General features: G+C 42.8%; 1 protein-coding gene across 7 annotated transcripts in view; it reads right to left on the reverse strand.

The window, feature by feature from the left end:
* Positions 1 to 14,244, reverse strand: part of CDK6 (cyclin dependent kinase 6) — a 236,923-nt gene extending 222,679 nt beyond the window's left edge. For 5 of the 7 annotated variants that reach the window (XR_003679891.2, XR_003679892.1, XR_003679890.1 and 2 more), the window contains exons 1-2: positions 11,365 to 11,505; positions 10,644 to 11,252 (exon numbers count right to left, since the gene is read on the reverse strand). Coding sequence is in view for 4 of the 7 variants with exons in the window: in XM_028490008.2 (XP_028345809.1) it covers positions 10,644 to 10,876 (233 nt within the window). In the remaining 3 variants the exon portion in view is untranslated. Of the gene's footprint in view, positions 1 to 10,643; positions 11,253 to 11,364; positions 11,506 to 14,101 lie in introns of those variants that run through there. The other 2 variants (XM_024130746.3, XM_028490009.2) reach the window with 2 other exon arrangements.
* Positions 14,245 to 16,037: the final 1,793 nt, after the last annotated feature.

Raw genomic sequence — 16,037 nt, forward strand, 5'->3', positions numbered from 1 at the left:
TTTCCTATTCCATTCCATTCCATTCTTCCCTTTTTTCCTTCCTCTTTCGCTTTTTTTCTCCTTTTCTTTCAATTATTATTAGTAGTAGTAGTAGTAGCCATAACTAATGTCAGACCCCTTAGATGATGATAATCAACTGATCTAAGCAGAAAAGAAAGGTGCTTGGAATGGCTGCACCAAATAGGAATATTGGGACAAGGTTCATGATGGGACTAGCCACTTGTAAGGACAGCTACAGCTGCTTATACAATGACTTTACAACTTATGTCAAACTCTTTAAGAGAATGTATGTCAATCCTTTTTATAAAATTTCACAACCCAGAGAATCTGAAACTATGTCTTAAAATTCCCACCAAAACATCTAAGTCAATTCTGCCGCAAATGATACGACCATATAAAATGCCAGTTAATATTAATATTTTTATATAAAATTTTTTATATAAAATTATGTTCATAATTGAATGAAAACATCAGTGGAAGAATTAGTTCAGAGAGGATATATCTTAGTGTCCAGTCTACTTGCTAATCATTAAATTATTAAATAACTCCTAATCACTAAGTCATAATCCAATTTATTACTATAATTATTAAAGACTATATAATCCTAGAGTTTTAAATGCAATACTAATGAGTGAATAGAAAAATAACACACGTGCTAAATTTTGGTGTTAATATACACTTTTACTCTCATAAAACTTGTGTAAAAGAGTAATCTTTGCTCACAGTTTAATTATTCAGTAAGTCACTCAACAGATATTTATGTGCCCGGCACTGTTCTAAATATTGAGGATAAAAGCACTGAACAAAATGGACAAAAATTCCTGCCCTCATGGAGCTTATGTTCTAATGGGTAACTTACATTCTATATTAATTCATGCATTACTTCAACATATTTGAGTGCTAGGCACAATGGACAATGTAAAGATGGCTAAAATAAGGCTCCCAAGAAAAAGCAATCAGACAACTATGACATTTTATCATTATGGAATTAAAAGAATGATAGTCTGAGCTTACTTATTCAACAAGCACTGGCTGTGGTCTTTCGAAACACGCCAGAATTTTCATCTACTTTCAGATCACTAGGTTTCAAATTTTGAAGTCTAAGAAAATTCAGATTTACGTAAGCAATGCCAGGTTCTGTCACTGTTTTACATCTTCACCATACACTATCTCTCACCTCTACCTCAACTTAGCTCATCTTCTGTCACATTCTTCCCTCCTTTTAATGAGCATGTGGTCCTTTCAGTTCATAAGATACATCTCTTGACCATTCTCTACTAGCCTAATGATGGTTTCACCTCTCAATTTTATTTTATCAACTAAAGTGGGGAAAAAAAAAACTATACCATTTTTCATAAACAAAGATGCGACTCTTGACTCATCTCAAAAATCCTGTTTTTCTAAGATCAGGAATTGGTACCACCGAATCAACCATGCTTTTGTATAGTTCTCCTGGAAACCATCCCTCTGAGTCAATCTTTTTCTCTTTGCAAAACTAACTGGTTTAGTTGAGGACCCAACTGGCATCATCAACCCTAAGTTCTAGTCTAATGAACTCTTGGTTAGCTAAATTACCACTGATTAAATTTCATGGGCTTCAAATAATTTGTAATGACTAGCAGGATGTTGCAACTCTTTTTTGGGTCCTAATATGTAAGAAGTGTGTTATTTCAAAGAAGGGATGCTGTCCTAGTTCTTTAAGGGAACTTCCATAATTTAAATACACTTCATTCATGATCAGCAACAACAGTCCATTCTAGCCCAATCTCTAAATCTATCTCTTGGTTTCTTATGGCTCAACAAGAAAACATCCCATTTTTACCCAAGGCTATTTAATAACTTCTTTAAGTGATTCTACACAGTTGGAACGTAGATGACATCATCTAAAACGCTCAGCTTGAAACTACTCAGACAGTTTCTTGATTTCCACCAAAAAGTTTTAAAATGTATTGGTCAGAGACAATAACCTAAAATTTTAAATGCAAAGATGTCTTTTGTTTTTCTTGTTCTGCTGCTGAACAGGGTTAAGTGTTAATGTTCCCAACTTTACACTTTTATACCTTCTAAAAAGAAAACATTTTAGGAAAAGTAAATGTTTTATACTAATCATTAGGAATACCTAACACAGAAATTTTTGAGATTACTTAGCAATCAAAGGAAACAAAATAAAAAATATATTTCACTAGAAATTACTGCCCCTGAAAGAGAACTGCTTCCTTTCTGTGGATAGATCTTGATGACTTAAACACAGAATATATGAAACGAAATTTGAAATGTCATAAGGCAGTCATGCCATAAGAGCCTCAGAAAACAAACAAGCAGAAATTCCAATGTGTAACCTCAAAAGGAATAATTCTGTTTGAGATTTTGAAATTAAAAAAGAGAGGGAGAAAGAACGAACAAAGAATTCAACTCCTCTTTGAGTTAATTTGAATAGTGAAATAAAAAAGAAATCATCAAACTCCCAACAATTTTGACAATGTGTTCTCAGGAGTGCTGTATCCTCAGACCTGCCCACAATAAATCCATTAGTGAATAGGATACAGTATTGGGTAAAGGCGACACAAATTACCAATACATAGATTAAAGATTGTACTTTACTATAATTAGTATAAATCCAATACTTTTCAGAAATACCTAGTTCCATTCATACTTTCACATTGGGGGGGGCGATGAAAGCACTACCAGTCAGCAATACAGATATCTGTATATATGTCAGTTTCCTCCACAAAACTATAAACTACTCAAGGGCAGAATTTGTTTTGTTAATATCTTATATTTGTGTAATATTTGAACTTCATAGACATAATTCCATTTGATCATAGTAAACTCTCAGGTCAAAAGAATTGTAATAATTTCTATTTTATTGTGGGAAACTCCAGGTCACTCAGCTAATAGACAGAAGAGTCAGAATAGTATCAATCATTCTCTTAGTGCATGACTGGGAACATATTTTAAACTTATTACAATGGAAAATTTCAAATATATACAAATGAGGAGAGAATAGTATAAAGAACTTCCACAGCTTCAACAATGTTCAGCTTGTTTCAGCTCTACCCCATTTTGAAACAAATTTCAGAGTTAATACCATTTTGGGGGTAAACATTTCAAGATGTGGGTACTTTCTGTAATCACTGTCAATCATGTTTAACAAAATACTTAATATGGCAGATAATCAATAAATACTTGTTGAAAGCTATAGATCTTACATATGCTTTCAGACATTATTACCCAATTCTGACTAAAAAAAAAAAAATCAATTCTGAATTCCTAGATGGCACATACTCATTCATTCATTCACAGATATTTATTCTGGGCTACAAGATGCTGGCCACCATGCTAAGTGCTTGGGATACAGCAAGGAACAAGAAAACAAGGGTTTTTCCAGTACAGAAAGCCAAATTAGTGGGGAATAAAAGTAAAAGAATTCAAGCAATTGATTAAAGTGTATCCAGAATACCCTACATTCTTACATTAAAAAATGTGCAAACCATTTTCAACTTTTACTGAATGTGTGCACATTTCCTAATGTTAATGTCTTCTCTACAGCATGTAAATTAAGTCCAAGACTGTACAGTTAACTATGGGAATTACTTAAATTTTAAAACTCACTTTAATATAAACTATAAAGATTAGAATAAAACAAAAATGAAACTTTCTCTTTTCAGTATTTATTATTCCCAGGAAACCAAGTAAGCATAACCCAATATACAGATCCATTTTCCCTCTTTATTTGATACTCCTTAGTATTAACATTCATATGATGGAAATAATCCACGTGGTCCCTTCCTTAGTAACTGGACGTCCTTTCCATTATTTCATTCACTTGTTCATTTATTCATTTTATTTCCACTGGACGTAGAATGTAAACAGACATGACCCAAAACACATTCCCTGCCTCAAGGAGCTCACAGCTGGAGTGTGGAAAATGGTGGGTGGGGGGAAGAATAATATTATATCTTAAATAACAGACATAATAATATTAAAGAGCAGACATATACTAAGTGCCATAAGCGAGGGCCAAAGTTGTCAGGGTTCAAAGGAAGCAGAAATTTTATCCAAATGAAGGTAGTAAGGAGTACACCACACACACAAAAAGGTGGCATTAGAGCTTGGTTCTGAAGGATGCTTCAACAGGTGGAAAAAGTGGTACAGGGAGGAACACCGTGTACACATTCTGAGATCAGCCCCAACTAAAGTCGAAGAGGTGATGGCACGGAGCATATATATGTAGGGGAAATGGACTAGTCAGTCTGACTGTAGGATACATGCAGCAAATGCACATGAAGAACACAAGGAAATCCTATCAAAGTTGAAGCTAGTACTGAAGATGAAAAAATGGACAGTCACAGAGAAAATTTAAAATATCAATAAGTATTTGAATGCTCTTACTATATAGCCTTGGTATACAGATACTGTACAGTTAATACCAATAATCTCCCAGTGTTTAGCCAGAGATACCTACTAATGCTATATGCAACTCTAAAAGGATGAAAAGTTCTCATCTAAGGGGTTTATAATTTAATTTATTATACATCATTCATTCAGGAAACATACTGAGCAACTAACAGTACAGACACTGCTATTTAGGAATATAAAAGGTACATACAATCCTTGTCTTTTAAGTCAGCAAACATAAAATCATTAAACAGAAAATACTTTTCTATCCCAAGAGAATGTTTCCTAATATGCAGTGACCATTAGTCATCCTGTCCTGTTAACACTGGATATAAACCTGCATTTGAACCTTAGTTATCCTCAGTTTGTATCTACGATGCGTATAACTAAGGAATAAAATAGCTGACTAAAAATAAGACAATTCTTTTATGCATTTACAAAACAATTCCTACACAGGCCAAAGGGAGTTGGATTAAGTTAAACCTAAGACCCTCTTCAATGAAAAAATTCTTATACTGTGATTCTAACTCTACTGAATGAAAATCCTTTAGAAAGGGTAAATAGGAATCAATAATTAAAATGGCTACTTAAATGACAAAGTCAGTCATTGTCCAAATTTAGGTAAACTACTAAGTGTTTAATAATGATTCCATCCCAAATGGACTTCCAGGCTACTACTGCACACTCACACAGATTCCTGCCACATGCCTTAAGATGCCTTTATTTCACCTCAGTGGAGAGCAGTTACATGTGCAGCTGGTAAAACAAAATCAAGTATGGTAGCACATTGGTGACATTCAAAACAACTGCCCAGTGGCTCTTATAAAACTCCTCCCTCTGACTGCTCACCTGCCTGCCCCAGTAGACTTAGCATCTATAGAACACCACTCAAATGGTAACCTTTATGTAGGCAGGCTTGTTACCAACCACCTGTGTCCATTTTCAGTGCTACCTCCTGGCCCTTGAACATAGCCCAACATTACCAATACTACCTTCTTCTACTGCCACTCCTCCTGCACCCAGATTTCATCCCTGCTATGTTCTACCACAGCAGGAAGCTCACAATTAATTTCCTTCCTAAGAAGACTGAGAAGCTTACCTGAACTTCATAAGAAATAGAAATCGTGTTACTAGTTCTTCAAGAAGCATGGGTAAAACATATTTGCTTAGGTGTCTAGAGGTTGTTATGCTACCTAATTTTCAAGTACTATGGTATTTATTTCACTAAATGGGTATTAGATGCCAGAGCCGCATTACGTAATAGCTCATTCATAAGACCAGTACCAAGCATTTAGATGTTTTTAACTATTCTCTGTCTAAAATGAATTCAATATTATTACTTATTTAACTACATTATTTACCCATATTATTATTTAACTCCAGCTATTTAAATGATCATAGTTATTACCCAACTTCCTTAAAAGCAGAATTTAATGGATAATCATCACACTTTTTACAGATTTACTTCAGTAAGGCATACTGCAGAATTCAGGAATTTCCTGAGTTGATATGTCATTTATTCCTGGCAAACTATCACCTTTGTCTACATATAGCTCATATTTTCCGAACTAGAAATGTACTCACTTGAGTTAACTTCTTCCACCAAACAAAAAGAATTATTTTAAAATTGCTACTCAGATTTTAGAGAAAGTCAACGACTTTAAAATGGCATGACAGACAAGCTGCCTGACCTCTGGCCTTTAGGTTCTTTATCTATAATATAAAAGGGTTGAAAGACTTCCAAAGTATCTTTCAACCCTAATATTCATGAGTTTCCAACGACACAGTGTGAGTACTGGATGTTTCGTTCCCAAAAAACATTCCTAGGAAATCATCAATAGTGAGGCATATTTTTTTAAGGGTAATTTACTTTTAACAAGGAGTCTATTTTCATAGATATCCATTTACCCTTGTCTTAAACATAAGAAAATACACCAAAAGATTTCACATTTATACAAGTTTCCCTTTTAGAAGCCATTTTCTCCTTGATAGAGAACTTCTAGTAATTCCATGGTGATAATAGTTGTGTAAAAAGGATACAGTGCAATCAATGGCAACAATTCAGCACTACCAAGTTCTTCTGCAGGAACAAGGAATGGGCAGAACATCGTTGTGAAAATGTGTATTTACTAAATAAGCTCAATAAATTGGGACCTTCTCAAGGAACTGTTAGAGAATGAAAGACCAAACATACTTTTTACATACTGACATTTAAAAGACAATTAAAACTCCTGCTTTTCCTGCCTTCACTGAAACAAGCCCTAATAAACATATTATTCACCTACAAAACAACACTTTTATTCAGAAGGATTCCCATGAACTAACCCACCTGAGGTTATGACCTAATAATCACTGAGCTGCACGCATTTTTCTGGCGTTTTTAAGCAGTGATTAAATATGCTAATAATCATAATTTAACATATTTAGACAAAAGTTTACTCACTGAAATACCATGAGTTTTAGTTTACTGAACCAGTACTTGAATTTGAATTACTTTTACTGCTACACTAACAAATTTAATCCCTGGAGACAACACTGATAGCACTTACCAGGACTTTGTAATGACATGATACTATCATGTATCGGGGTTATGATGATCATCTTATTTCTTCAAAAACAGGGGAATTACTTGGGAGGAGTAGCCAGGTATGATTTATCCAAGTATCTTTCCCAGCACCTAACCCCATGGTTTTTAAACAGTAGGTCCTTCCTAAATCCTTGTTGAGTTAAGTGGAGCTCAAATGTTCGTATCTATTAATTACATGTCAATGTCTTGTTATACAGATCTCTTTGTATGTGCCTAAAGTGAAATTTAATCCCCCAAAAGCATTTGATTCTGATTAGTGTTTTAGTTATCTAACTATTCAATCAGCAAATTCAGGGTAACCAAATTACCACAAATATTAGTTGCTCTGAAAAAAATGGTTAGCTTAAATATAGCAAAACAAGCCAATGGAAATAAAGAGAACTGAGTTTTTAAAGCGATAAAAGAACTGCTCATCCCATTACAAGGTTAAGTTCTGTAAATGTAGGACTCTTTTGACTTGTTCACTGATGTACCCCCGGCTTCCAGCAGTGTCTGGCAAATACTGGGCCCTCAGTAAATATTTGATGAATGAATAGATTGCTGATAAAACAAATTATTTTATCTACTATATATATTTAGTTCAGAATGTAAAATAGGATTCATTTGTGGAGTGCAGAAGCTCTAATATAAGCTGATACTGAAGTCTTATTCTGGCAAAGTCTCCAGGATTTGGGATTACCAACTGCAAAATACAAGTAAGTCTACATCCCAGACACTGACTGGCTGATCAAGCCTGGGTCTGGGATGTATCAAGCACAGGTAAGCAAGAATTTCAAGTTATTATCCCTGTGCATGTAGGCAGTACCAGTGCCAGCAATAACAAGACAGTTTTTCTGGCAAATCCATCAAAATTAAATCTTAAACTTTTGAAAAATGAATATGTTTATTATGCTCCTTCAAGTTTAGAGGCTTAACTATCTGTGGGAGGTGCCTATAATCATGATCAATTACTTGTGACTTGAAGGCACTTATTAAGGCATCTGCCCTTTTAAGAAACCTTTAAAGAACCAGCCATAGGACTGTAAAACGGATCCTGCGGGACAACAATAAATCATAGGTTTGGGGGCCCAACTTTGACAACTCTCCCTTGGAAGGAAAGAATTTGTTGTCACCTGTCCTTGACTTCCTGATCCTGCCTGAACAAATATCAGCATCCTCTAAAATCTGAATTCCTAGTCTAGCTAAGTAAGTCATGGGGGCCAGTAATTACCCCAAGGCAGAAGTGGAAGAGAAGAAACAGGAAGGACACAAAACGGAATGGAGATCTGCAGCTCGTGAGGATGACATCATCAATAATTTTCTGAAGTGTCACTGAATTTCATGGCATTTGACTGATGGTCTTTTCTGACAAACTGAAGTCTCATTATATTCAAGCAGCCTGTTCCAGAGCCTGTAATGTCTGGGTTTGAGTATGACTTGTTCTACAGGAAAGATCAGGTGAACTGAGGCCTTACTGGGAACTTTCTCCATGGCAAGGGCCCCACTAACCTGCCTGAACACAAATAATATGTGGACATTTGAAGCATTCTTAAATTTACAAAGTGTTTTCATATACACTATCTCAGTTTCTCCTCACAGTTCTTAAGAGGTAGATGTCATCATCACCACTTAACATGGGAAATAGTTTTAGAAAATGATGCCTTTGTCTTCAACTTGTAAGTATAGTCTCCTAAAATTTCTCAGTATAGAATCCAAGACATGGGTTAGTTAGAAATCTGTAAAGACATGCCAACCTCAAGAGACTAAATCAAGAGAATAAAATGGATTAGCCAAAATCTACCAGCACAATGACAAAAACAACCTTCCTTTGTCACAAGAATAAATTGTGCTTTTTAAAGGATGTTACCCTGGGGTGCCTCTGTAACAGCGCTACAATTGGAAGAACATGATTTTATTTATATACATGATAATCATCCTTAACTGGACACTATCCAAAGGTAACAGACAAAATAAAATAAGAACTTTGGACCTACAATTCTAGTGGTGGAATTCACCCTTTGGGAAGTGTCTAGGTGATTCCACTAGGAAGATAACTACGTTACAGGGGACAAAATGTACCCTTAACTTTTCTCTCCAGTATCACAGACTCCCCAAAAGGGTTTTTGTTGTTTTTCAACAAAGAAACATACACACAAAAGGTTATCTATTGCTTTTATTTATAATCCCATCTTCCTAAAACACTGATTCCCTCAGTCTCATTATCTTTTGTCCCTCTCTTCTTTACTGGCTAAAATAGAGGTATATTAGGGTCCTGTCTTTACAGCCGTTTACTACTTTATTTATGTATTTATGATTCTTTGCTGCCTTCTAGCCTGAGTCTGACTGTGTCAGGAACAAAGCACAACACAAATCATCCAACCTGGGATAAGAGGAGACAAGCTGAAACCTCCCAGGAAGATTCTGTAGACACTTGGGCTCCCTGAAACTATAGAGGGCTTGGTATTTCAAAGGTCAGCCTTGGGTCTCTCCACTTTGATGACTAATGTTAAACTGTTTGACCTTTTTACAAAAATATTTAGCTGTGCTTATTTACATAATTTCATCCACAGCCCACATACAGTAGTAGACACATATTTGTTGAACAGAACCCCTAGACGGATGAGAAGACAGAAAGAAGACCTCAAGACCTCCTTTTTCGAACATAATATCTTAGAAGTTGAGAAAGGTGAAATCACACCCTGATTTGTAGAAGTTTCTGGGCATTCCTTTTCAGCTTAAAACTATGCACCTCTGTTTTAAAAAGAAAAGGATGACACACCACACAATGTCAAACACACAATGGGGAAATTCCAGGATCACTAAGAAAACATCATTATCTTAAGTGACACACACTTTGGTTTAATACTGGTTACCACACAAGAGAGGCTATAAGTACTGCTGCCTCCTTACCCACCAGCACAACCCACCCAGGAAAAGCAAGGGCAGGACCTTTAGAATCTAAAGATTCCACAAACTGGACTCACATCTGACTCTTTGGAGAAGGAGTTTAAGGACTATACCGGCCCAGAGACATAAAGTAATGCAAACAAGTAACATTTTGGGAAGAAATTTTTTAAATGACACAAACTGGGCATCAGCACTGAAGTCCTTAGACTGTCAGGAATCCTTATTATTATGCAATGTTAATAAAAAAAAAAACTGTAGGTGTGACTAGCAAAAACTATTCTTAAAAGTTTCTGCACTTTTAAACCTTATTTCTACTAGGCCCCACCAATAAAGTTTTCTTTCTACTAATTATCACCATATCCTCAGACCTCTCACTCCTTCTCTCAAAAATTCCCCAAGGGCCATGGAAACCATGCTGGGGCTGGAGGGGCGCGTCTCAGGTTGGCTTGTTCTGTCCCTAAAAGACGCCCATCTTTCTGGATCCCTTTCAGGGTGGGAAGGGAGAAAACACTTAGAACTTGCACAGCGGCAAGGAGGCCTGACGCAGGTCACATTTTATGACTTGTCTTTCTGTTCGCTGTCTGGCAAGGTCACCGGCTCTGGCTCGTGGCTCTGTCGACAAAACTTACTCTCACTCGGTAAGGTCAACGGGTCGCGCCGGGCCTCCCTAGCCGCCCCCCTGCCCAGCAATCTTCGTGGGCCCCAGGATCCCAGGCCCGGCCCTCCCACGGCGCGCGGCCCCCGACGGCGCGGGCGCCGCTCCACCGCTCACCTGACCACGTTGGGGTGCTCGAAGGTCTCCAGGTGCCTCAGCACCGCCACCTCGCGGATGGTAGAGAGCGGCATACCCTCCTCGCCGGTCTGCACTCGCACGCGCTTCAGCGCCACGAAACGGCCTCCGTTCTTCAGGTCCCGGGCCTTGAACACCTTCCCATAGGCGCCCTCCCCGATCTCCGCCACGCATTCGTACTGCTGGTCTGCACGGCTCAGGCCGTCCTTCTCCATGCCGCCCGGACGCCGCCCGGCGCGGCGCCGCTGGGGCGGGCGGGGGGCGCGCTCGGCTCGCTCGTGGCCGCCGCTCGACTCCTCCCGGACCCCCCGGCCCGCTCCCTCGCGCCCTAGAACTCGGTCTCGCTCTTTCTCACTCCCGCCGACTACCGCGGTCCGGCGCTCGGACTCTCGCGGCCGCCGGGGCTGGATGGAGCGACCTCCCCGCGGGCGGGCGCAACCCTGGTGCCGCCGCTGCGAAACTCCGCCTGCCGAGTCGCCGAGGAGCAAACCGATCCCTCCTCTTCCCTCCCCGAAGCTCAGTCCTCTGTACAGACACCAAGGCGATTACATAGTCTCTGCCCGAGCGCGTCTCACTCCACAGTCCTTCCACCTAAAAGAGGAGACGGGAAGACAAGAAGAAAGTGTAATCAGACATCCCAGGCGCCTTCCTCGGGGTTCCTGTAGACACCCCTCCTCCTCCTTTACGAAGCCCCCTTCGCTACCCTCTGCGAGCTCCTGCCCTCTCCCAGGCCGCTTAATCCTTCCTGGTTCCTCCGAGAAAAGCGAAGTTACTTTTCTTTCCCTGCAGAGCTGGAGCCGTCTTCGCGCGGAGAGGTTGCAGGGGCCCCTCGGGGATGAGCGCGGGGCGCGAGACGCAGTGGAACGAGAGGGGGCGTGCCAAGCAGCCCAGAGTGTGCCGGGAGCGCGGGGGAGGGGAGGCGCCGGGCACGTCAATGTCACGGCTTAATATTTATCCTTATATCATTGTGCTATGCTGCTACCCTCCCCGCCTGCCCAGGCCTGGAGGTGCAGGGAGAGGGGCTCCTGGGGTGCTGTGGGGCGTTTCGGGGTCGTGCACAACCTGGTGTGGAGAGACCGCGGTTCCACTGGTGTGCGGCCGCAGAATGTGGGTGGGGGCTCCCAGGACCCTGTAACCCGAAGCTGGGAGTGTGCGAGAAGGGGTGGTCAGACATCTGCTCGGAAATTGCTTCCTGTCTTTCCACTTTCAGTTTTTCTACGAGGACACATTTTAAAACGACTTGCACACACAAATGGTCTTTTTAGGGTAAAGGAATCTGGATTGGAAGCGGAATTCTTCCTCCGACCTAGAAGACCTCCCTGGTGGAGACCCATCAGGTCGGGGAGGGCTGGAGCTCCCGCTCCTCGGGGGTGGGTGAGGGACAGGGCCCTGGGGGTGGGGTGGGAAGTCGCCCACGGGACCCTAAGAGTGGGAGAAGGAGGTGTTCACCGCACTTCAGCTTGTCGTCTCCTTGGAGAAAAACTTCAGAAGGAAGGCAGCATAACCGTGACTCGCCTAGAAATTTTCAACCGATTGAACCTGAGCAAAACTCAACCTCCCCTTAAAAGGGGTGGGCGGGGGGGAGTAAATACTGAGCCTCCAGGGGAAAGTGAAAAGGGGTTGCGCCCTTGAGGCCTGGACTCGCGAACCCTTCCCCACTCCCAGGGTCGTCCCCAAAGTAGGAAGCAGAGGTGGCTGCTCCATTCCCCTTTCGGCTTAAGGCCGGGTCCGAACAGCAGCCAGTGGCCCCCCAGGAGCCCCCCACACAACAAAGCGGGGTGGGTGGGGGACGACGCACTATCCCTTCCCATTCAGCTGCAATCCAGGACCCAGGGAACCTCCTCCCCACCGCCGCTTTGGCCTCGGCCGGACATTCGCCACTACAGCCGCGTGTCCGAAATTCTCGGAGCACCTCGGAATTACCTGCCCGGCAACCGCTGGCGCGCTCGCCTTCTGCCAGGCATTATAGAAACACAATGCGCGACCCCCACGGCCTGCGGGCGGAGAGGCCCGCAGCGAGGACAGAGACCCTCACACTCACTCTATTCAAAACTCTCCTTAAAAGGTGAAGGCGAATCCTGGGGGAGCCGAGGAACGAGCCCCTAGAGCCAGCACCGCGGTCTGAGGCAGGCCGAGGGCCACACAGGTAGCTGAGGAGCCGCCGCAGGCTGCGCAGCCCGCCCCCTCCCGCGGCCCCCCCTCCCCTCCGCTCCCCAGTCCTGACCGCCGCTCGGCAGCGAAGGAAGCGTCGGGGACGTCCCACCCCCGCAGGGAACTGCGCCCGCTGCCCCCGCCTGGCCCCGCACCGCCCGCCCCGGCTCTCCCCCCTCGCTCCCCGGACTGTAGGCTCCGGCGGAGAGAAACGGGAGCAGCAGTGCCTTTTCCCCCCCCTCTCCTCCACTTTTTTTTTGTTGTTGTTGTTGCTTTCCCACGCTGGCTGAATGTGACCTGACCCCATTTCAAAAAAGTTTGACATAGTGCTTCAATATTTCCGCATTCCTCCGCGACTACAAAGGCTGCAGCCGCCTCCTTCTGCTTTCTGTCTCTGCTCTCTGTCTTCACACTCAATGAAATCCTTCATGTGCCTCTCCCGAAGCCTGCCAAGCACCGCAAGGGTCGCCACCAGCGCAGCGACAAGAGGCCGCACCGGGGACCACGACTCCCGCGTGTGCGCACAAGTAGATGCGCCCACGTGCACACTGACGGGCGCGGTGCTGGGCCCGAAGGTGCTCACCCCGGGGCGTGCGTTTTAACTTCGATATTTTAAATTAGAAAAGTAAACTGGGAAACTAAAGCAAGCGTGCATCCTTGCGGGGCTTCCAGCCTGGTCACTGGCCGCCTGCGTGCACTCCTCTAAGTGTGCATAAAACGCCCGCAGGGGTTGCCAGCAAGAAGTCTGCGTTAACATTTATCTCTTGGTGGGTAAGGTGGAGCCCACACCGTACCTCAACGAGCTTTCGGGGGAGCTTTCGGGGGACATAAACATAAGGAACCGAAACACATTCTCCCCCATGGAGTCCCCAACAGCAGTGCATTTTAAACCCTAAATGTGGATTATTATGTGAGTTTCCGAGTGGAGTTTGAGTTCCGTTTGAAGAAGCTGGTAAAAAGTGTTTGTGGGTGCGTTTGTCTGCAAGGCTATGTGTGAGCTGGCACAGGATCTCGGTGTTGGGGGTCGTCCCTCGTGTGGCGTCCTAATCTGGCGTCCTCTAGCCGGATTAGGAGAAACTCCTTTAGCTCCCCAAAACTAGCCCCCATAACTACCCCGCCTCGGTTCGTAAGGGGTTAACCAAAGCCTATTCCGAGAACCTACCGCCCCCCACCCCGGTCCCCGTCCCCCCTACCCACCCTCGCCTCCGACAGCGGCCAAGCCCCCAAATCTCCCCCGGGGACCCTCCCCCCACCCCGAAGCCCACCCACCCGAACGCACAGCTCCTTACCTGAGGGGCCCGGCCGCGTCGGGCCTCGCGAAGGGGCTGCGGGTATCAGTCCGACCTTCACACGTGTCCACGGCGGCGCGGAGCAGGTAACCCGGCTGGGAGGAAGGAGTTACCAGCACTCTCTCCGGCGAAGGGGTGGGCACTGCGGCGGAGGGAGGAGGGGCGGCGGAGGGCGCCGCCCGCGCCGCTCGCTGGGGGCGGACGGGGCTGCGGGGCTCCGGCCGGCGCTCGGGGCCCGAGCCGGGGAGGCGGCGGGGGCGGGGTTGGGGGCACCGGAGGCCGACTCTGCCGGAGACCCTCCCGGCGGCGTGGTTGGGGGCTCGGCGCTCAGTGGCAAGCGAGTGTGCAAATTAAAGCCTTCCGGAGAGAGGGGAGGCGGCCGAGACCCGGCTGTGCTCTGAGCCTCCCCGCTCCTTAGCTCTCTGCTCCGAGTGGGGGGCGAGAAAGAGGGGGGAGTTCAATGAAAATTTCCGGCTTTCACTGCAACTGGAGTGAGGGATCTTGCGACTAAAATAAGAGGCGTGAGAGGGAGAGTGGGATGTGTCGTCGGGAGTCGGCGGAGTTACCAAACCCGGGGTCGCCCAGAGTTGGGGTTTTGACAGAGTGAGGCGGGCTGGGCGTATCAGCAGTCTGTGATGTAGACGGATGGGAAAAACACAAAACAACCAACAAAAATTATGAGGGGCCGGTGGGGATGGTAAATACCAACACTTTCCAAGAAACTGAAAAATCAGACCAAAAAAATAACTCTTCTCTATTAAAAAAAAATAAATTGGCAGGACGCCTTGCAGAAAAGAAAATACTAATCTGTCCAAGCACTTTTCACTTTCAGCATGAGCTACATTTGTTTTGTTTTCCTTCGCTTCCTTTCGGCCTCACAAAGCCCTATCTTTTCCTTTTGGACAGAGGATATGACTTGGAAATTGTCAGGCACTCTTGTGGTTAACGATCTACTTGAAGGAGCTGGCCGGTTCACAATTATTAAGAGATTAGCAAATGCTGAGGGTTCACTAAGGTATTTCTGGGGAGGTAAAAAGCCTGAAATTGATTGTAAATAACAGAACTGCAAGGTAACAGACACACACGCACACACACACAAAGAGGAGACAACACGATTCGGTGGGTGCTCAGTTTAAATGCATTATTGGAATTCTGAAATTTGAAACCTTGTAAGAATGTATACTTTACCTGCTGAGAAAACCTGAATACAGTTATTTAAGGTGAAAATGAGATTTTGGAGAAAAAGAAAAGTCTTCTAGACTTTCTACAGTGATGTAAAACAAAACTTAAAATAGCTATTTTTTTGGAAAGAATTCAGTGTTTTCCAAAATCTCTATCTGTAGAATACTTGAAACCCTTTAAATATCTTAATGCAAACCCTAAAAAATTTTATTTATTTCAGTGATCTGTGGAAAAGTTAAAACCCAGAAAAATTCTGTTGGAATTGAAAACACTACCTTATAAATCTTTTGACTTCACAGTAGATCAAACTTTTGCTTTATAAAATTGATTCCATACTACAGTGTGAAGTAACAGGTTAGGTAAATAAAAATTGTTGCATTTCCATTAGTGAATATTTTGCAATGCATTATAATAATTTATTCTTAAAAAATAAAAGTGAATAATTGTGGTTTTTATGCTTAAGATAGTTCATAAAATACATTTTGTGTTTAGAAGCATATCTTCTAAAATGAAATCCAATTTCTGAACAAAATTTGTATGTGTAAAGATATCTATAATCTCATATACCTTACAGACTTAAGAAAGCAAATTGTTGGATTTTGTATTTATATAAAATATTGGATCACTACAAATCACTAATTAGACTTTAAACCAGAGACACAAATGGGAATCCTCCATTTTGATAACTGCTTACACTATCAATGCTTTTTAAAACAAGATTTACTTGCTGGTAATTAACACATTTATATAATTC

Source organism: Physeter macrocephalus, chromosome 5 (genome assembly GCF_002837175.3).
Source record: "Physeter macrocephalus isolate SW-GA chromosome 5, ASM283717v5, whole genome shotgun sequence".
Classification (NCBI taxonomy): Eukaryota; Metazoa; Chordata; class Mammalia; order Artiodactyla; family Physeteridae; genus Physeter; species Physeter macrocephalus.